The following is a 21,171-nucleotide window of genomic DNA, read 5'->3' as shown; positions in this document are numbered from 1 at the left end:
ATATGACCTCATCCTTGGTCATATGACCTGATCACCTGACTAGGCTGAGTAAGCAAGATGTTCTAGCAGGTTCCACCACAGAGGTATAAATATAAGGCCTACTCTGCCTGGGGACTGTCTCTTGAGACTTGGTCTCTTAGGATCATCCACAGGTACCTATACTGTAGATAGGTCTTAGTCATCAGGTCTACTCCACTTCCTTGTTGCCTGCTTAGACTCTTGGCACTCTTAGGTGAGCAGACTTAGTCAGCCTGTGTTGCCCTAACAACAAGCCATATCAAGTTGCAACAGATGCTTTGGACTTTGCAATTAGTGCAGAACTTGCTCAGCAAGATGAAGCCAGACATTGGCACCCCGTAGCCTTTGAGTCCCACAAGCTCACATCTGCAGAGCAAAACTATATGGCACAGGAACATGAACTTCTTGCTGTGCTGTATGCATGGAGGAAATGGTATATCTACCTAGAAGGGGCAGTCAGTCAGACAACTGTCTTGACAGATCACACTTCTCTTGCTTACCTCAAGCAACAAAAGGTTGTCACTCAACACCTTGCTTGGTGGATTGAAGAGTTCTCCATGATGGATGTGAAGATCATCTATCGGAAAGGAGTAGAGAACACTGTTCCAGATGTGCTCTCAAGGATGAGAGACAATTTTGAAGGGGGAGAAGTTCCAGATGTTACTGAAATTGCAGCATTGGACTTTGATCTCAACTCATTCAAATGGATGGACTGGCCATTACTGGTACCAGCAGTGCTGAAGAATGAAGAGATTCCAGCCTCAGTCCCAGAGAACCTTGTCAAAGAAGCGAAAAGACAAGCTGGCAATTTCCAGTATGACACAGTTGCTGAAACACTTGTGTTTACTGGGCCAAACAGAAATGAGTCTTCACCCTTCATCCCATTCTTGCACCGTGCAGAATTACTCAATGTGCTTCATAAAGAGTATGGTCATCAAGGTGTACATGGTATGCTGGACTTGCTCAGAGAACAGGGTTGGTGGCCTGGTCAATGAAAAGATTGCAAGACATATTGTTGAACATGTCCACAATGTCAAATCTTCTCTGACCCAAGGAAATGGCAGGAGTTTGAAGAACAACACCCACTTCCACCAGTTGAACCATTTGAGCAATGGGGAATGGACTTCATCAGAATGCCAGAGACCAGAGATGGTCACAAGCATAAATGGATCTTGACAATGGTTGATCATGCCACAGGCTGGCCAATTGCAATTCCAATGCAAAAAGCCACAGGCCAGTGAGTTGCCCAGGAGATTTGGGACCAGATCATTATGCACTATGGAGTGCCAAGTGAAATCCTAATGGATTGTGGAAAGAACTTCCTTGCTCCAGTGGTGTCTGAATTCCTGAAGATTGCAAAGATCAGATGGTTGACTACCTCAGGATATCATCCACGTACCAATGGGAAAACAGAGCGATACAATGGGATCCTTGAGTCGTATCTCAAGAAGATGAATACCACAGGAGATCCGACTCGATGGAATGAATTTCTTGATGCTGCACTATTTGCAACTCGAGTCCAACAGCAAACCACAGCCAAGTGGTCACCATTTGAGTTGTTGTATGGTCGAAAGCCTCGGTTGCCGTTTGACCAGCCATTTCTCCGTGCCCCAGATGCTGCACTCCCAGGGGATGCAGAGCACTCGGAACGGCACTTGCAAATGCAGAAGGCTCGAGAAGAAGCTTCGGAGCGAAGCACTATCCGGGCAGTTGCAGACAAGGAGCGGTGGGATCACCAACTCAATATCGGGACGGAAGGTACACAGCAGGGTTTTGAGATTGGTCAAAAGGTGCTGCTCCGGAATGAAACTGCAAACAAGGGTGATGCACATTGGTTCGGACCATTTGTGATCACTACAAAACTGGATAAGGGAACCTATCAACTGAAGGATAGACGTGGACACTTACGACCAGGCTTGGTAAATGGAAACCGTCTTCGACTTGCTCATCTCCGGGAAGATGATAGAAACCATCGGGCTTGGGTCTTGCCAAAGGCAACACAACGCCAGTGGTCGAAGGAAGACAAGGAAGCCGCGTCACAGGCTGTTGTCCGTGCCTTGCCTTCAATACGAATCATCGGTCGCTTTGCCAATCCAAATACCGGGTCTGCACCAATCACGGTTACAGAAGACAAAACCAGATCTGCACCAGTGACGGTTGCAAAAGACAAAGCCCAGTCTGCACCAGTGATGGTTGCAGAGGACGAATCACAGAATACACAGTGAACAGTTATGCCAAGATGGAGATCATGACCCATAGGTCAAGATCACGGAATTCCGCAAACTGTTCCAGTGAAAAAAAGGTCACAGACTCGATTCTAAACCGATAACACAGACAATACCCCAAGACTGCAGGTCTTGGATTACAATCCTCCAGACGGAGGTCCGATTCCCTCAACCTGAAGCCCCGGAGCAACCCAAACAGTCGCCTGCACAGATGTGCGAAGTTAGTAAATCCGATGCAAAAGGTGGTCCACTGATTGCATATGCATGTCCAGTCCTCCAGATGGAGGTCCAGAATGCAGTACACAGCAGTCTTACCAGGACGCACCAAAACCCGATTCCATCCTTGCAAACAGGAGACACAGAGCAGAGCCAGAAAGCAAAATTCCGTCTCAAAATCATAAAATCCCAGCCATCCAGCCCAAGAACAAGTCCAGAATCAGCCCAAAACCAGTCAGAATCCTCTGCAGAAGGCCCCAGGATGGTTGACAGTAGTTGACAGTAAGGTATGAGTTGAGCAAAGGGCTGGATGGCACAAGATCGTCCTCCAGCAGCATCGTGGTAGATGCTCAAGAGCTAGAGAGGGTATGGTGTCGAGTGTTGTGCCAGAAGTGGCAGTGCAGGACCCTTGCGCAGCCTTAAGGCACCGGAATGTGGTTCCATTAGACTATCTATGTAGCCTATATGTATATTGGGACGGATTGGCCTGCGGCAGGCCAATCCACGCCACTTTTACTATTCTCCCCTAATCAACAACTTGACACTTGTAACTGCAAGTACCTCACAAGAACTGAAGTTCTCCATGCATCAATTCAAACCCCTCCAGCTGCCACAGAAAATGTTAAGATATCAGGCTAAATTAGAGAGGACACCCTCGAATTTAGCCTGTTCTCTTGCTAGGCGATCTGAATCTGGCGAAAGAAGGAGGACCACTTCAACGAGCTCAAGTGTTTCTTAACCGAGACCACTTTTGGCTTGCATGGAGCCGCTCATCGCAGAATAAGTCGGAGATTCAGTGTGGTTGATAAACTAGAGATAGAGTAGTACAGGGAATGTGGTGGATAGAATCGCTCGAGCATTGCGGCGCTTCTGACTAGGGTCAGAAGCGTTTCTCGGACTCCTTTCCTCTTCGCTGTTCGATCCGGCTAACCCCCGGTTCCTCCGTTGCCCATCGAATATCATATGGCGATCTGCGTACAGGGGGGCCATGAGGTGGGGGGGGAGCCCCGGGGTATCTCCCCGACTGAAGCTGGACGGGATGGGGTGGTGGGCCAAAACCTCTTGCTGATGGTAGTTGCTCACTGGGGATATTGTGGTCATCAAGCTCCGGTATTTGCTCTGTAAGAGAAGGGAACGCTCCTCTACTTGTCGACGCTTGGAAGGGCTGGTGTCCGGACGAGGAAGACTCGTATTGGTACTGGCCCAGTGAGGGAAGACCTGTTCTGGGGACGGTGTGATGAACTTCCCTTCGAGGGACCCGAGGCGAGGTGGTGGTACGGACTGACGACACTCTTGGCTCGTAGGTAGAAGGAACAGAAAGAAGGGAATTCCTGGTCGCGGGCCTTTCCGGGGGAGAGAAAATAGGCGATCTCGATCCATGGGTGGAGCGTACGCGCGCAGGAGGGGGCCGTGGGTCGCCGTCATCTTCGGAAGCGGTCTGCTTGCTCTTTCTAGCGGTTTCAGCATTGATCTGCGCTTGACTGCGTCCCATCCCACGCCAATTTACTGGGATGCCGTAATTGGATAGATGCTAAAACCGTCACCCTTTGTTGTTTTCCCGCATAATTCGACAAAAATATACCCTTGTGAGTGGTGTGCTCGCTTTCAGACCGGGAAATCTAAGGATGGTGAGCTCGCAAATTGTATGATTGAATGTGTTCAGCTTACTCCTTTGTCCCCACAACAACAAACGGTTTGCTCCACGTCTCCGCACAAATGGGAATCACATCCTTCGATCTAATGCTGCTAAACTGTTGGACAATTAGATGAACCGCCCCATGTCTTCCTGACGAACGTACAATGTCAAAACATCTATACCGCAGCACAAAACTATGCACGAAAGAATGTTCAGATTCCATAGAAAGATCACTGACGATGGGCTTACTGGCCCTCCGTCCGAACGGATATATCCTGAAAATTTGTTTGAAGGATACTTGAAGACGGAGGGAACTTACTTACTCCGAAGACAAAAACAGAGCAGGGATTGTTTTGTAGATCCTTGATCTGTACCGCATTCACAACAGTACAGCCAAAGAGCTTGTCCGTAAATTTCTTGCGCTCGAACTCGCTCTCTTCGGCGCTGAGACGTTGAATCAGTTCCTGGAGTTCGTATTGCTCTGTGGGATTGTCGAGTCGGTACACTGGCCGGGGCCAATGAATGACAGTACCATCGGCCCACTGTTTCATGGGCTTCGGCCCAATAAACCCCGCCGGTTCCTTAACCGGAAACAAGTCGATATGGCACACAAATCCACTGAACGCGAAGGAGGCCCTACATCATGATTGAGCTTGATCTGGACTAAGGGTGAGCCGGAATCATACCCAGGGTTGAGCTCTGACACTCGTTCTTGGGATTTTCCTTCGTGTTCAATCTCGAAGAGTCGAAGCCGCACAACCGGGGGAGGGTCAAGCGGACGCCTTTCAATTCTATCTGCAGTATGCTCAGCTAAGAATATTATTCAGATTTCTTGAGAGATTTGAACCTAATACATACCCATTGGAGTCGATGTCTTTCTGTTTATGTCGGGGCTCTGCATCTCTGTCAGTTCCGCTCTGGACCACGAAGTCAGATTGCATTGAAAACGGACATGGAAGACAATACCGAATTGTCTTTCCTATGAGAGGTCCTGCCGTAAATTCGAAAGTAGCTGGGTCCATTGTTGCCGCAGAGGTTCTTCGATGGATGACCAAGACCTTCCAGTGAGGTATAAGCCAAGCTCAGCCGCGATGCCAGGGATAAAGTTATTGGGTGGTGAAGGAGCCGCTCCGACCGCCGTTATATACAGTTTTTGTATCCGCAGAGCGAAGGCTTGACCAAGGACCCGGGTCCACGGTCTCAGGAGCTGGGTAGTCGGGAATGGAAATGGAACGCCAGCGACTGGGGACGAGAAGATAGAATATGACCGGTCCTTCTGATGCGAGGGAGTGTAGGCATCTATGAGTGGTTTTGTGCTCCTCGTTTCGTGTCAGGCACCCAAAGAGAGAGAATACAATGTGACCCAAGAACCAGGGACGAATTGGACGCCGTGCCGATGCAAGCGATAATAGCGGAAATCAGCGGACGGGATGCCAGGTGAAGACGGGGTGTAGTACAGGGGGCCACATAAAGTCAAGTGTTAGGTATCTTCGAGATGAAGAAGGCCCTCTGTAGAACACTTCCTGGTTTCAAAGGGGGGAGAAATGCGTGGCGCTGAGCCTGTCGGAGAACACGCAGCCTTTCCTCGGAGGATTCGCTCCCGCGCTATCGGGCTACATCATGAGATGCTTCCATTTCGCCTCCTCGACCGTACTTGGAAACGGAGTTGAGTTCACATCAGGATGGTCATCATCAACGTAAACTCTAGCTGACCCCACGTCTTGGTAATTTCACCCTTCTGTCCTCCTGCATCATCACAAAAGAGACATTTTGCCTCATATTCATACAGGCCGTCCTTTGGTCTAACCTGCAAACGCAGGCTGGCAGAACTTGAAGGGCCGAAGACTACTGGCGGTTGTTATCGTGATCCATCAATCTGAGCAATCGGCGTCGGCCACTCGAAAGCGGACAAACCACCTTATCACGGACTCGTAGCGCGTCATTGGCACGAGCGCGATGCGGTACTTTCCGAGTCATGATTCACCTAGTTCTCCCATTTCCTCACCGAGGAGACCGCCAGCGCACCCGTTCGGCACCGTTCGGCGGACGAATTTGGGGTCCGGCCCGCATTCGCAGCGAGAAGTGGGCTATTCCACACCTGCAACTGGGTTTGTAATTTCACGGCATGTCCCGCTCGGTTTAACGGATCCGTACTTCGGTGGTCTGGTAGGGATAGTTGATGGGCCAAACATCCTCGCGACTAAACTTGTCAAAGAAGCGCTGGGCGAACTTCTTTGAGTTGTTTTCCTGGCATAGCAATGATCATTGGTAAGTCGCTACGTCTAAGTACTTCAGTGCCGTTGCGCGGGGAGTCTGCCACCTATAGCGTTCTTTGAGAATGTCACTGGCAACGTGAGATTTAGTCTTCCAACAGCATTAGTGAAGTTTTCGCAAACTCTTTAATGATCACAGCTTAGATGAGCAGAGAACATAGATCGTCCTTGTACACGGGCCGCTGAACACTCATCGGTTAGCCGATCGGATTTTGTACATTCACTCGCCGTCGGTAATTATTTCGCTGATTGAATAACAATTTAGAATTATTCGCGGTGCCGTTTTCGGTATGGAAGAGCTCAGGAAAAAATGGGAGACCCCAGCCCCTGTATCGCTTTCCGGTGAGAAAACCTTTCGGGAGAATGCTCACTTTGTTCAATGTATCAACCCTAGGCAAGCAATCTGTTGTCGTCCATACGTGGGAGGCACATTTCAAGCCACTTGGCGAAGGGTCTGGAGCAGGCCGTAGCGGTGGCAAAGTTGGTAAGTGTCACTTCTACCGCACAGCTTTCACGCGCTTGCCGTGTGCGTGCCTGATGGAAAGGACGATATTCAGCGGCTCTGACGTCTTGAATAGGAACGCTGGCGCCACTTAAATTGTCTGATGAAAGAACCATTAGGCTCGGATGGCTTCCCGGGTGGCAAGAGATGTCCGTGTCGGGAAGTAGAGACGTTGCTCGGCACAAGTCCAAGAGGTCCTTCCGCGTATAGAGTAGTCCCATACAAGGACATGCTCGCCATGCGGAAGAGTCCGTACTCTTAGTCATTGCATCAACCCAGTACACACTAGACACAGGCTCATGTTACAGACGCAGGATGACAAGGTTTGTTAGAAGCCCGTAATGAAGATCCCCATGATATGCCTACAACGAACTGTTTGTTCTGTGCACTCTTATGGTGGATCTCACATGGACTTCTCTTTGGCAACCCGAAGGCAATGAGCATACAACGTGACTATAGAAAAATCCCCATGCAACGCATAAGATCGACATGCCAGTGAGAAAGAAGCATACATGATTTAGACGCGTAATGGAAGGTAACGTTCCATCGGCCAAGATGTCAAAGAGGCTAGGATCACCACCCGTTAGCCGCGCCGGCTCCACCCCAGCCTGGATCGGGATCTGCAGCAGCACAGGCACTCCAACCGGCGCCCGCCGTTGGAACATCTCCCCACTCTGCTGTGTCACCACCAGTCGTGCCCGTGGCTCCTGCTCCAGCACTCGCATGGTTCGGGCTCCAACAGCCTTGACATCCTCCATGGAAGTTCCTCCTTCAGGAGTCTTTGCAACAGGAGCCGCCAGCATTGGGGTTACACCAGAAGTCTGCGTATCACTCCATGAGTTCCCAAATCCAGACTCACCGACCCATGCGTTGCCTGTGTTTGTAGATGTGCCTCCCCGATCGCTGGTCAACTGGTGTGGGGGCTGGTTTCCGATGCTGCGAGATCCGCCGAATCCACCGCCACCGTAACCTCCATGGGAAGGACCGCTTGCATGGCTTCCACGAGAGGAAGGGCCATGACTCCCGCGCCCTCTACCGCGGAAGTGGCCTTCTTCACCACGATCCCTTCCCCGCCCACCGTAGCCTCCCCCGCTGCCATTCGAACTCAGGCTCTCCACCTTCTTCTTGAGCTCGTCTACTTCTGCTTTAGTAGCAGTCGCATTCAAAGTGCTCAACAACTGCTTGTTTTGCTCGGTTAACTTGTCTACCTGCTCCACGAGTATCTTGACGCGATCCTGAACTCGTCTCTGATGGGCCATATCGTCGCTCAGCTTCAATAAAGCCGTCTCAAAGGACACTCGCTTGCCATAGAGACGCTTGAAGGGGGCCTCATACACGGACATATATTCATCAAGCTTCGCTTGGAGCTTGGGGTTGTGCCCAAGTACTATGAGGTTGAGTTCTTCGATTTGCTTCTTGGTGAAAGTCCCTGCGGATTTGGCATCGGAGAGTCTCTCCTCGGCAGCCCGTCGACTTGAGCGGATTTGGTTGATATCAAAAAGGTGTCTGTTGGCAGAATGAGTTATTGCCTTATTGATACACGAAAAAGAAAGACGGACCTGGTGAGAGCACGAACCTCCTCCATGCGTACTACTGGACCCCTTGGCCGCGATGCGGGAGGGTTGGTTTTGGTCACAACGCGAATGGGAGACCCCAAGGCGTTCAAGCCGTTCGGGCCGGGCAACTCAGATGACGGACCAGCAAATACTTCAGCCGTACGAACGGAGAGTAGAGACGGCGCCATCCGAACTCGGCCGATGTTGGCATCTGAGATAAGGGGCCGCACCATGGGAGTGGAAAAGCCGTCCCGTAAAGGATTGTCCACTATCTGTATCTCCGGTTCGTCATCTAGTAGGTTAGCCGTCGCATGCACAACTCTATTTCTAAACATTGCGGTGGTTTGTGTAGGAGCTGGCTTGCGTTTCTTCGAGGGTGGGTCGTAGTCTGAAACGTGTTGACAAGTACGTTGGGCAGGCAAACGATTATCTTCACTACCGGCGGTGGCAGGCGGAAAAGCTCCTTCCCACATGACTTCTGATGAGTTGTCATCATCTGAATGAGTCACGAATTTTCCGAAAGAAAGGACAGCTTCGGAGCTTGGAGCGGAGTAAGGGGCCGTGGTGGTGGCTAGCCCAGCTCCTAGACGTGTTTTATTGATGCTCTGCTGGTGCACTTGATGCGGAGCATCGACCGAAGATTTGGGCAAGACGATGCTGGAGAACATGAAGTACCAGACTGTGAGCGTATCTCGCCGTCTTCAATGATTCCGATACTCCTTGAAGAGCTTTCCATGGCGGCCGGGGGCTGTGAAGAGACTTTTGTAATTGGCTCAAGAACATCTGAGACAGCACTCGCATGCTCCTCCGTCGTTAACCCAGTGCTGGACAAGTTCGGCTCCGGATCGGATGAGATAGAATGAAGGGAATCATCTTGCGGCTGGACGACTTCTTCAGGGTCAGATGTCGACCAAGGAAGCCATGGAAACTTCTCCGCGACAGATCGACGCTCCTCCGGAGAGAGGAGCTCCTCTATCATACTGAGGTCTTCTTCACTGTTTTTAAGAGCGATCTCAGCATGAAGGAACATTGAAGGACAAACCAGACACTCACGAGCGACCTTGCATGCAAGGCAATGACATACTGCATTTGCACACGTGTTAGTATGAACCATGAATAGGTCAACGTTCACATACAGGTATTTGAACAACTCTTCCATCTGGGCTTCGGATGCAGCGCCTAGGTTCATGTCGTCGTCTTCAATCTCGTTTTCAGACGCGATTTCGTTGCTGTTCTGCATGTTGCGTATGCCCTGGTTATTCCCGTCGATCAAAAGCATGGAGAGAAACGTACTGTGATGCTGGAATTGGAGTCCACGACGGTCCAGTCGAGCCCAGACGCGGGTTCGCTTTGCATTTTATGCTGAAATGGATGGCTTGGGTGGTCAAGATGTCTTTTTGGCGAAAAAGAAGAAAGGACGATGGTTGATGGCTATCAAAGCGGCGAAAAGGTGCCGTGAACGAGTGCACGGGCGTAGATTTTTGAATTTCTCTTCCGTATTCCCGCATCTTCTATGTAGTACTCACCTGGACTTCGTAATAAATATGTTTGCCCAAATTGGCGCACACGCCTCTGGAAGGGGACAACTTTCCCCATAATCCGGGTTTCCGGGCTTCTTGCCATGATGAACGCCAGCAGACTCAGTTTCCTTGCCAGCGTAGCACTGAATGGAAACTAACACAGCTTCCACGGGATATTGGCTTTAAATTCCGCCGATAGCCCATGCCAATAACCTACTTCCTCAACCCTCTGCAAAATACGCGACAACGACTTCGGTACCAACACCAGAGAATACCTCCCCCGTGACGCTCTCGTCGACCCTCGCTCCAGATGGACTTCCGCTGGCCGTTTCAAAACTCTGCCCAGCCCAGGTGAGGCCACTTGTGGCGTCGGCACCAGGAACATAGAGACGCCTGAGGAAGTAACTACCATTGCCACCATTTCCAGCCACATTGGCTGTAGTCAAACCCGAGAGAGTGTAGGCGAACTCCGCCCTTGAGCCAGGCGTGTAGTAGGTGTAGTAGGGCGCAGAGTTGATGATCACGACGCGGAGCAGGGCGCTGGTGTCGGCGGCGTAGATGCCGTAAGAGGCTACGAAAGTCGAGTCCGTCGTCAGCTCGGCGATGTAGATTGGGCCGGTGTAGGAGGTGAGTTCAGACTGAATCAACAGGGAGTGATACAGCGGAAGAATGTGGGGTGCTGTATACGGCGTTCCATCATTGATACCTATTCAGGTATCAATAGCACTCAGTGTGTATGGATATGTTTTACCATTGTAGGGATCGAAGAAGTCATACTTGTACCCAATGCCGTTGTGGAAATAAAGACGTTCGATACCTCTGGCAGCGGCCTGGAAAATGTCTTAGATCGGGGTTAGTACATCATTATGTCCGAAACGCAGAACACACAATCCGTCACCCATACTGCGGCGCCAGCTGCGTTGCTGAGCCCTGGAGCACCATGGCAGCTGACACTATTCGTCTCTCCCTGTTCTCCATCAGCGTATACTCGGGGTGGAGTGTATCAAAAACACACCAGCTCGAACCTCCATCCTTGTGCATTGGCCGCCGCAATCTCTGGGTCAAACACGCTCAGATTCCCCCTGACGTACGCCTTGTTCATCAAATCGGCGACTGCACCACCAGCGCCTTGGCAGAAGCTACCCTGATAGTGGTGTTCGCTGACGGTGTACACGTCCTCGCGCAGCGTGCCGTTTAGCAGACCCGCGGCCAGTGCACCGGAGACGGTGAAACCGTTGGCCGGGGTTGGGTGGGCGAAGGACAAGATCTGCATACGTGGCGGGTAGGTGAGGGCACCTTGGATGGAGGTCGCGAGGCTGTTCCAGAGGGTGGTATAGTACTCGATTGTCCATCCCTGCGATACCCATATCAGGAAACTTGATCATCAACCGAAAACTGATGGCTCACGCCGCCATAAAGGTCCGGCTGCGATGGAGTTAGAAACAGTTGGCGGATGAAGTTCGGAATGCGCACCTCGTTGCCCAGCTCGAGATAACGCAACGTCACTCCGCTCATCTGATTGTACAGCGTCTGAAACACCTGGGTAATGATTTGTGCTTCGATGACGGCCCCATAGTTCGCCTGGGCCTTGAGGTTGATACCAAAGGTGAACTCAGTGCCGGAGGGAAAGTTCCCTGCAAGCGACCAGAAGTCAGTGCCGACGACCACAGTGTTCGCCTCGGGATAGGGGGTGGTGTTGGTCGCTGCAGGGTAGGTGTTGTTCGTGTACTGGACATCGGGCGACCAGTGCGTCTTGTCCTCTGTGTTACCGCCCACACGGATGGGAGGAGGTACTCCATATCGCTCGACAATATTTTGAAGGACGGTCATTGTGAACGGGTTGGGAGAACCGAGTGTGCCTGCCCAGTCGGGGAAGCGATCTTGCTCGATAGACATGCCGACGAGAGAGCCATACGAGTACTTTGCATTTGACGGGATCGAGGACGGGATCGTGATAGTCACTGGAGTCTGGGACACTGCGAGTTGCGCTAACCCCAGCGCACCTAGGACGATGTGGAGCATCTCGGTGAGGTAGTAGCTGGAGAGGTGTTGAGCCTACATCGAGGTTGAGCTGTCTGAGGGGTGCGTACATATATTCTTCCACCATTTTTTCCAGCACACTCCTATTACGTCTGTATGAACAATGAAGAGCAGCACTGGATCCTCCACATCAGGCGACGTGGGGGAAGGAAGGCTGGAGAGGAAGCGCCGAACTGCTGGCTCGCTCCATCCGGGGAAGGCGGATTACTTCATTTGTCTCGTGAGGGAGATCAAGAGTGTTGGCCGTCCACCACCACAACGACGAGGTGTGGAACGAAGTTCCTATTGAAGGTGAGTATACAATGTTAATCTCGAGGTTAAAAGCGCTTGCATGCTATGATCCTTGTAGAATATGGTTATGCAGCACCATGGAGAGATCACGGCGTTTCTCCGTGGGGGTTGAACTGCTCGCTTCCGAGAAGGGCGCGGACAAGCCGAAAGAGTCCGAATATCATCACATCTTTGACTTTCATTATTGCATGAAGGTTCGAGTGAAGAGCTGAATTCACTTGAAATACGCAGCGAGGGAACAATCAGTCTTTGGGTCGTGATTGTAAATCACATTCTTGAATCGTTCTCGAAACCTCTCAGCATTCACGTATCGAGCTTTCGAAATCCTCTTTTTGATTTCAGCTAGGTCTTCAGGTCTCTTCAGAAGCTGTCGCGCTCAAAATGCCACTAAGTCAATTCGTGATAAAAGCTGATTTGGGGCGAAAGCTTTAATGCTAGTTGTCCTCGCAAATGAGCACGTACCTTGACGCCTACTACTCCTTTGACCAGTCAAGTTCCTCTCAGCTGATGAATAACAAGATGCATATCGATTCTATGAATGCTCTTCCTACTACTGCTATGCTTACTGCCACCTGCTATGCCTACTGCGACTATTGCAAAAGCCTCAGCTACTGCTGCTCCTAGTTTGCTCACACAATTGGAACTGTGCTTATTAATTACCGGACCATTTGTTCTAGAAGATCTAGAACGTACTTCTGAAATTCGTTCAATTTTTCTAAATACAGGAATGACGGGTGCAGACGGAGGCATATATGGTGGACGCGTTTGCAGACAGCCGCGGTGTTAGGGGTCCCAGCTGTCTGCAAAAGGCCACCAGCTGTGGTTGTTGCATCTAATTTTGCTCAAATCCGTGGCTTTTCTGCATTTGTGTTTAATTCCGATTTTCTTTTGAATTTTGTGGCTGTGAGCAGGGTAAAAGGTCTGCGCATATGAGTCAAGGATCTGATACACTTTCCCTTTCCAATGGGAGCAGATACTTGGCTATTTAGTGGTAGCAGATAGGTACTTCTTGAGCTTCTGCTATCTGGCCTTTGGCTTCCATTTGCCTCTGCAGAAGTTCTTACTCTCTTCCGTCAAGTTTATTTTTCTTCCACTTGCTCCCCCACAGGAGTATATTAGCTTGTGCAGATGCAAAAACGGTGTTTCCACTGGATGTGGAGACAAATGTGCATAGCACTTTGAATCCTTATTTTGAGGCCATGTCCCCACCACCCTATTGAAGCTTGAAGGACCCTAATGAGCTGTCCGCGAACGTCCACCATAGAGGCATCGGTCATTTACAGGTCACGCAAACAACGCGTCGGACGCGTCTTTCATTTAGTCAACCGAACGCGTCTCCATTTCTCACACCTCTTCTCCCCTTACCACCACAACTCATCCCTCTCTTGGATCAGCTTGAGTTGCGCATACCTGATTAAATATAATCCAATATCAACTCTCTTGCACATCATGGGTAAGCAGGGCACGCTAGACGCTTTCATGCGTCGAGGCGCTCAAGCATCTTCATCTCCCGCAAGACCGCGGCAAAACTCTGAGACTTACATACCCTCCGACGACGCAGAATCCGTTGTCGAGTTTCGCGATGACACCATCCCAGAAGTTGTTTCCCGACGCGCCGCAGTCGTTATAGACACTAACCAGGTCCGCATTCGTCCGCCGCACAAATCGATCGACTCGAGCGATCCGCCCATGAGCGATATCAACGAGATGTTTCGCGATCTCCTAAAGCGATTCCCTGATTTCGAACGCGTACTCGAATTTTTCCAGACGAAGGAGGCACTTAATGTGGCCACGATGTGCTCCGGCACCGAGAGCCCCCTCCTCGCTCTCAAGATGATCGATAATGCATGCTTCGACCTGTTCGGCATTCATCTTCGCACCAATCACATTTTCTCATGTGAGATTGTTGACTACAAGCAAGCATATATCGAACGCAACTTTCAGCCCAAAATTTTGTTTCGTGACGTGTGTGAGCTGGGCAACGAGATGGCGTACGTCTACTCATCTCTCTAGTCATATCTGCTCTGATGTCCTCTTTAGTACGACTGCCTATGGTTCTCAGAAGAAGGTACCGCTCAATTGCAATATCCTCATCGCAGGCACATCATGTGTCGACTACTCCGCCCTGAACAACAAGCAGCAGAAAATTACCGATAACGGCGAGTCCGGTCGTACTTTTAGAGGAATGATGGGCTACGTCCGCCGTGCCCGGCCTGCGATCATCCTCCTGGAGAATGTCTGCAAGGCTCCCTGGGACCAGATTGTAAAGTACTTCAAGGAGGAGGGCTATGCCGCCACCTTCACCCGGTTCGACACAAAGGACTTCTATATCCCCCACACGCGCAATCGTGTATACCTCATCGCCTTTGATGCTCGCAAGGGTGGGAGCCCAACTTGGTCCCTTCCGGAGAAATGGCACGCCAAAGTCGTTCAGCTGAAGCGTCCCGCTTCCAGCCCGTTGGACGCGTTCCTCCTTCCTGCTGACGACCCACACATCCACCGCGCGCGAGAGACACTTGTCAAGGAAGCCAGACAAGCTCTGAACCGCGGTAGAGCCAGGATCGACTGGAGCAGGTGTGAAGGCCGTCATCAGCGTGCTAGACTGAACGAAGAGCTGGGCACCAGGAGGCCATTCACTTACTGGGAAGATGGTGCGTTGGTAAATTTGCACAACCTGCAGATGGCTAACGTTAGTTTAGGCGCGAAGTGTAGCATGCCTGACTGGACTTGGCGCGACTGGGGCGTCATGCAAGTCGAGCGTGTTTGGGACTTGGTCGATATTACCCTCCTCCGTTACGCCAAGGAGGACTGGGATCCGTCGTATAAAACACTGGTGTGGAACCTCTCACAGAACGTCGACCGGCAGATCGGTTCGGGTGTCATTGGCGTCGCACCCTGCCTCACACCCAGTATGATCCCGTACATCACAAACCGTGGTGGACCGATGACTGGTCTCGAAGCGCTCGCACTGCAAGGCCTCCCGATTAACGAGCTTCTGCTCACGCGCGAGACCGAAGATAATCTCGCTGATCTCGCTGGAAATGCGATGACCTCTACGGTCGTTGGTAGCGCCACTATTGCAGCCCTCTTCGTAGGGCTTAAGCACCTGTTCCAGGATATACCCGACCGCGAAAAGGAAGATGAGGATATGGAAGGCGAGACGGGAATACAGGCTCACATTGGTGGGGAAGATCGGCTTGCATCTCACCCTCTCGACTTGGCAGCCACCAAGTCTATCAACCTCAAACGTATCTTCGATATGGCCCAGCGTAGTGCTCGTCTGTGTATCTGCGAGGGACGTTCTGGGATGACCACCGACCTAGTCCATCGGTGCAAAGACTGTCTTGTTACCACTTGCTCTCGCTGCGGTGGTCGGCCAACGCACAACTACGAAGCGTACACGATCGATCGCCTGTCTCCGATCGATTTCGAGAAGGAGCTCAAGGCGGCGTTGCCTATGTGTCTCGAGTTCTCCTCAATCACAGAGGAGGATCTTGAACTTGAGAATGTAGCTCCTGATCTCGATATGGACAGATCAGGACGCACTCTGAAGGATGCCGACTTCAAGTTCTGGCAAGATGCGGTTCTACGAGCCACAAGCGGTATACTACGTTTTACTACCTTGAAACGCCAAGAGCTCTGGGTGATTCACTACGATAGCGCGTCAGCCCGCTTGGAACTGGTTCTCTATCCAACATCCAAGCCTCAGTGGTTCCTGTATGCCAAGCCCGAATCTGGCATGCCAGCCAATTCTCCACATCGCCCTCTTCTCTCCCAGCCAATCTTGCGTTCCACAGGAAAAAATGGGTTCTTCGACGGGCCGTGGCAGTTTGGCTTGCCTATCACCGAGAAGCTGACTATCAAAGTGGAAGGCAAAGGCGAGCTTGTCCCTAGCTTCCAGAGCAGCCTCGGTCTGCAAGGCGAGTTCGCGGACGGGAAGGTATGGGATATGTGGAAGATCTCTGTTAATGAGGATGATGTCGATCGATTGGACTTTGACATCTCCGGTGAATACAAGCTCTTGCCGGACTGTGGTAACGCGGCTCGATCCCTGCACAGACGCGCGACCAGTGGTCCAGATGGCAAGGAGCTTTTCTTTTTCCGCGATCCGGAACGTATTCGATTTGGCAAGTCCGATAGCTACACGTTCTCCTGGACGCACCGCAGACTTGACCATGGCGAGGACCGCCCGGTTCTTTGCACACTTGACAAGACTTGGAGGGAGCACGATAGGAAAGGTGCAGAGAAGATCACCGCCCACGTCAGCCGGCTGTGGACCAAAGCCAGGGATTTGGTAATTACGGTATGTATCTTGTATGCCCGTTCTATATAAACTAATTTCAGGTACAGCCTATCCAAGAGGGGGATGCATCGTATGCTGTCCCTGTGGGGCCCGTGCCCATTGATGTTGAAGCTGGTCACTGTGAGACTGCCACCGCCATTCTCACCTGTGAAGTTCCTATTAAGGACGAGATGGCTGCCCACTGGTCCGAGAATCAATGGACGGAAGTCGATGTCATTCACGAGCGTGCTATTTTCCAGAACCTGTCATGGCTGACGGAACGAGTCAAGACGATCTCCAATATGCAGGACTGGTCAGTCGTGCAAACTGCTGCTTGTGATCTACCGGAATGCATCTCCTGTGCGCCCAAGGCTCCAACCATCCAGTGGTTCAAAGCACCAAAGAAGGGAGTCATCGCCATGGAGGATATGGCTGAAGCCGGAAAATATGAACAGGCTCTGAAGAGTCGCACCTCGCCATTTGTTACACAGCTTCGCCTCTTGGATGGTGTCGGTACGATGCGCATTGGCGTCAACTTCGCATCCCTTATCCACCGCGCTGCGGCTGCGCTCCCTGACAGGGGGAACAAAGTTGTGCCCGAACTCGCCTGGCGCTTGACGACAGATTATATGCAAGGCTCCATCCTTGACCTGCCCAAGTTCAGGTTGACGAGCAACCGTCGTGACGTTGAAGCCGCTCAGCCACCGAACTTCAAGAAGAAGGTGCCACTGCGCAAAGAGCAGCTGCGGTCCTTGACATGGATGCTGCGTCAAGAAGCTAAAGGAGCCCGACCATTTATTGAAGAAGAGATCGTCGAGGCAGTCCTCGAGCCGTTGGGTTGGCGTGCCGAGGGCCGCGCTACACGCCCTGCTGTAATTCGTGGTGGTGTTCTGGCCGATCAAGTTGGCTACGGGAAAACTGCTATAACCTTGGGCTTGATAGATGCTGCTTCGCAGAGGCCGCCTCCCGCAGTCGACGCCTCCGTACTACGAGGGCGTATTCCTGCATTGCAAACAACTTGCTGCGTCGTCCCACCACATCTCATCAAACAATGGCCGTCAGAATTCCGCAAGTTCTTGAAGCCCGATGCACATGATATAGTCGTCCTGGAGAGCATGGCCAGTCTGAACCGAGTGACGATCGAGGAGATTCAAAATGCGAAGATCGTCCTTGTTGCTTCCAATCTCTTCCAATCCAAGGCTTACGTTGAACGGTTGGGTATGCTGGCTGGCAAGTTTATGCCCCTGCCTGGCACGGGTTCTGCCCGCCACTATCGTGACCGATTGGATACAGCATTGTCAGCCCTGCGGCACCAAATGAGCAGGCTTATGGGCGATACCGGGGCAGCAGGCGTTTGGAGCAGGGTGAAGTCGGCCCAGCTTCGAGGTAAGAGCATCCATTCAATTGTCCCCATCGTATTTCTCCTTCATTATCCCTAGGCCCAGAAGCCGAGGAGGTCTTCGTGCAGTCAATAAGGTTGAAGGGTCAAAAATACCGTGATGCTCATGCTAACGACTCTACTGCCAATGTATTCAAGAAAGGAAAGAAGGATGCGGCAGGGTCCAGCCCAGCGTCGAAAAGACGACGTAGCGATGATGAGGCTGAAGAGTCTGAAGAAGAGTCTGACGAACCCGCCATCAAGAAGCAGAAAGCGGCGAAAGCCGTTGTGGACCCCTGGGGCCTTCAGACTAGCAAAGTGAAGAACAAGTGGCAGCAGATGACCTGCCCGCCACTCGAGGCCTTCCTTTTCGAACGCTTGGTCGTGGACGAATACACGTACCTAAAGGATGCCCCCCTTGCGTCGGTTACCAGACTCAGCTCAGCATATCGGTGGGTCCTCTCTGGAACGCCCCCCGTTCACAACTTCGCTGCGGTCAAAACAATTGCAGTGTTTTTGGATGTTCATCTGGGCATTGACGACGCCGGTGAGATGAAAGGTGAGCAAGGTGGAAGAGGCAGGCACGCTAAGAACGAGCAAACATGTGGGTATCCTTTACCCGGAACTGAAGCAGCATTCTAATCAGTCACGACAGCTGTGGAGAAGTTCCATTCTTTCCGTGAAGTACGTTCGCCTGCTTGGCATGCCCGCCGCCATGAGAAGGCACAAGAATTCTTAGATCACTTCGTTCGTCAAGTGAGTTCGTGCTGCCGAACAGCCGTACGACTACTTATATGCTTTAGAACATCGCGGAGATCGACGAGATTCCTTGCGAGCAATCCCTCAAGCTTGTCACGCTTCCTGCTGCTGAACGTGCCATTTATCTGGAGCTGCTGCATCATCTCATGGCGCTAGACATGACCATCAAAAAGGGAAAGAGGGGAGAAAGCGACCGAGACAAACGCCTGGCTCAATCTCTCGGAGATAGCGAGTGAGTGATTGCACCAGGTAATATAAGCCTTACTTACCAGTTATTTCTAGATCTGCTGAGGAAGCGCTTCTGAAGCGTTGCTCGCACTTTGACCTCGATATGGATGGCATAACGCTGGACAAGCCTCACAAGAAGGCAGACAAGAAGGGGAAGAAGGGACGACCGAAGAAGGATGTCAGCGACGATGAGTCTGCCATGGAAAGTGATGAAGAGGTAAATGACAGCGGGGACGACAGCGACGTGGCCTGGGTTGCCTCTGGCAATACCAAAGATCAGAACCGAAGCGACAACGCCCTTCAAGCGTGCGATGTCATTGTGCGCGATCGAACGGCTCAAAGAGATGATTGCGAGCGCGACCTAAAAGAAAAGGTCAAGGAAGCCTTGATTATGGAGAGGAAGATTGGCTCGATAGAGGAAGACAGCCCCTTCCGCGCCTGGATGAAGGGATGTCAGCAACGTGGCGTCAATGACAAGGAGGCAACTGCTCGTATCGTTAAGTTGATTCGCGACGCTGTGGCCAAGCCCACACCTTCGACACCAAACGGGAAGCTAACCACTCGCGACACCAACGTGACCACTTCTCCGTCCTTCGATAAGGGAAATAAGGGGCAGAAGGGGAAGTCCAGCAAGAGCTCGAAGAAAGAAAACAAAGCCCCCAAGAAAGCCAAAAAAGCCAAAGATGAAGAGTACGAGACGGACAACGATGATGACGATGACGAAGCTGTTGGGCCAAAAAAGAAGACCGCCGCAGATATTCAAGAGGAGATACGTTGGGATCTACGAGAACAGACTCATGTTCTTCGACGTCTCGAAAAAGAGCTCGTAGGACGTGTTCGATCACTGCGGTATTTCGCCAATATCCGTGATCTACAGACTTTGGACAACGAGCATCGGAAGGCGGGCATGACGGAGGTAGTGTGTCCCAACTGCCCGTATACGACGGGACCACTACCCTTGTCAAATCTCTCCATTTTGTCATCATGCGGACATATGGCCTGTCACAAATGCGTACGTGAGCACGCTGTACGTGAAGAATGCGTATACCGCCAGGAAGGCTGCCGTGCACAAGCCCGCGAACTGAATATCGTTCATGCTGATACCCTTGGTATGGACGAGACACACGATCGTAAGACCAAACATTATGGCATCAAGCTAGAGAAGATCGTACAGCTCATTAAGTAAGTGCTCTTTCCTTGACCCTAGTCTTGCACCAGCTGATTACTGATACAGACACCAAATTCCTCAAGACGAGCGTGTCCTTGTATTTGTCCAATTCCCCGATCTCACTGAGAAAGTCGCAGCCGCCCTGCAGGCCCACAAAATCTCTTTCCTCCAGATCAGGGGAAGCGCCAGCTCGAAGTCGAAGGCGCTGCAAGAATTCCAGAATCCAGATGCTTCGCAGAAAGTGCTTCTCTTGAACGTCATGGATGAGAGCGCGAGCGGCGCGTAAGTTCTCGATATTGTATCTACCTTCAATCTCTCACCGCTTATGCTCAGCAATCTCACCGTCGCCAACCACGCCATCTTTATTTCTCCCCTTTTGGCACCCTCGCAAGAGATTTATGAGGCGAACGAGACACAAGCGATTGGCCGTCTGCAGCGATTCGGTCAGACCAAGATGGTTCATGTGTATCGTTTCCTTACCACAAACTCTGTCGATGTCACCATCTTCGAGGAGCGAAACAATTACAAGGTCGACCAGACGAAGAAGAGCAGCGTGCTGAAGCAGCAAGATATCAAACGGCATGCGACGCAGCACGAGAAGCTTGTGTTTGACCACATCGAAGTTCCTTCGTTGGGATCAGTTGGACATCGATCTCGTAATGTGTCTGCCTCGCCGCCAATCATCGCTGCTGAGCCCATCGACCTGACGATGAGTGACGAGAGTCCTTCACCCTCCGTTCCTGCACCGACTTCGGCTGACTTGGGCACTGAGCCTGAACCTGTTATTGTGGCTGCCGCTGTGACCGTCACTGCTTGATTGATAATTCATACTATGTATAGTAAAGGACCACTTGTTCATCAATTACGATTGGGCAATATTTGTATAGCTTCGTCCGGTCATTTTCATTGCACTCCTGTAACGCATCTTGGGTAGCACCGATCGCCTCATAATCTTGAGCATTGTCATTTCTCTGCAATATTTCCGGCTCTTTCTGGGTTCCCGCAGTTCTTGCTTAGTCAGCAACATTGGGTCCAAACCCTCATTGTAGGCGTCAGCCGTCCGACCAATCCACGTCTGT

General features: G+C 51.4%; 5 protein-coding genes across 5 annotated transcripts; 2 read left to right on the top strand and 3 right to left on the bottom strand.

Moving 5' to 3' along the window:
• Positions 1-727: 727 nt before the first annotated feature.
• On the top strand, positions 728-2,670 carry DACRYDRAFT_25589 (uncharacterized protein). Its single transcript, XM_040774232.1, has 3 exons — positions 728-1,409; positions 1,438-1,872; positions 1,927-2,670. Exons 2-3 carry the CDS (start codon positions 1,470-1,472, stop codon positions 2,241-2,243), a joined length of 720 nt encoding a protein of 239 aa, XP_040623550.1. The 5' UTR covers positions 728-1,409; positions 1,438-1,469; the 3' UTR covers positions 2,244-2,670.
• Positions 2,671-3,552: 882 nt separating this feature from the next.
• On the bottom strand, positions 3,553-5,160 carry DACRYDRAFT_25588 (uncharacterized protein). Its single transcript, XM_040774231.1, has 9 exons — positions 5,062-5,160; positions 4,954-5,012; positions 4,782-4,890; positions 4,628-4,731; positions 4,419-4,576; positions 4,345-4,370; positions 4,259-4,289; positions 4,128-4,210; positions 3,553-4,078 (listed from the first exon to the last, which is right to left on the bottom strand). Exons 1-9 carry the CDS (start codon positions 5,115-5,117, stop codon positions 4,000-4,002), a joined length of 705 nt encoding a protein of 234 aa, XP_040623549.1. The 5' UTR covers positions 5,118-5,160; the 3' UTR covers positions 3,553-3,999.
• Positions 5,161-6,758: 1,598 nt separating this feature from the next.
• On the bottom strand, positions 6,759-9,705 carry DACRYDRAFT_19221 (uncharacterized protein; the record flags this gene model as incomplete). The annotated part of the gene is made up of 7 exons (XM_040771435.1): positions 6,759-7,155; positions 7,244-7,323; positions 7,383-8,376; positions 8,430-9,042; positions 9,102-9,421; positions 9,480-9,509; positions 9,563-9,705. 7 exons carry the CDS (start codon positions 9,703-9,705, stop codon positions 6,759-6,761), a joined length of 2,577 nt encoding a protein of 858 aa, XP_040623548.1.
• A 462-nt stretch (positions 9,706-10,167) lies between these two features.
• DACRYDRAFT_60186 (uncharacterized protein) lies at positions 10,168-11,968 on the bottom strand (the record flags this gene model as incomplete). The annotated part of the gene is made up of 6 exons (XM_040775618.1): positions 10,168-10,625; positions 10,674-10,787; positions 10,835-10,913; positions 10,962-11,300; positions 11,336-11,371; positions 11,420-11,968. The coding sequence occupies 6 exons, from the start codon at positions 11,966-11,968 to the stop codon at positions 10,168-10,170; spliced, it is 1,575 nt and encodes a 524-aa protein (XP_040623547.1).
• Positions 11,969-13,676: 1,708 nt separating this feature from the next.
• On the top strand, positions 13,677-21,062 carry DACRYDRAFT_119990 (uncharacterized protein). Its single transcript, XM_040770910.1, has 10 exons — positions 13,677-14,268; positions 14,318-14,928; positions 14,977-16,580; positions 16,628-17,945; positions 17,999-18,541; positions 18,593-18,693; positions 18,741-18,928; positions 18,979-20,106; positions 20,159-20,374; positions 20,426-21,062. Exons 1-10 carry the CDS (start codon positions 13,727-13,729, stop codon positions 20,907-20,909), a joined length of 6,735 nt encoding a protein of 2,244 aa, XP_040623546.1. The 5' UTR covers positions 13,677-13,726; the 3' UTR covers positions 20,910-21,062.
• The last annotated feature ends 109 nt before the right edge of the window (positions 21,063-21,171 follow it).

This window comes from Dacryopinax primogenitus (genome assembly GCF_000292625.1).
Source record: "Dacryopinax primogenitus strain DJM-731 SS1 chromosome Unknown DACRYscaffold_28, whole genome shotgun sequence".
In the NCBI taxonomy this organism is placed as follows: Eukaryota; Fungi; Basidiomycota; class Dacrymycetes; order Dacrymycetales; family Dacrymycetaceae; genus Dacryopinax; species Dacryopinax primogenitus.
Note: the sequence above shows the minus strand (reverse complement) of the source record. Positions and strands in the feature narration are given on the sequence as shown.

Bases quoted from the DNA above. Each gene is read 5' to 3' on its own strand.
- DACRYDRAFT_25589 (XM_040774232.1), top strand. From the start codon at position 1,470: ATGAATACCACAGGAGATCCGACTCGATGGAATGAATTTCTTGATGCT. The intron at 1,873-1,926 runs CTACAAAACTGG...GTGGACACTTAC, and splicing joins GTTCGGACCATTTGTGATCA to GACCAGGCTTGGTAAATGGA.
- DACRYDRAFT_25588 (XM_040774231.1), bottom strand. From the start codon at position 5,117: ATGGACCCAGCTACTTTCGAATTTACGGCAGGACCTCTCATAGGAAAG. The intron at 4,371-4,418 runs GTAAGTAAGTTC...ACAAATTTTCAG, and splicing joins GCTCTGTTTTTGTCTTCGGA to GATATATCCGTTCGGACGGA. The intron at 4,290-4,344 runs GTAAGCCCATCG...TTTCGTGCATAG, and splicing joins TCCGTTCGGACGGAGGGCCA to TTTTGTGCTGCGGTATAGAT.
- DACRYDRAFT_119990 (XM_040770910.1), top strand. From the start codon at position 13,727: ATGGGTAAGCAGGGCACGCTAGACGCTTTCATGCGTCGAGGCGCTCAA. The intron at 18,694-18,740 runs GTGAGTTCGTGC...TATATGCTTTAG, and splicing joins TAGATCACTTCGTTCGTCAA to AACATCGCGGAGATCGACGA. The intron at 18,929-18,978 runs GTGAGTGATTGC...AGTTATTTCTAG, and splicing joins CAATCTCTCGGAGATAGCGA to ATCTGCTGAGGAAGCGCTTC.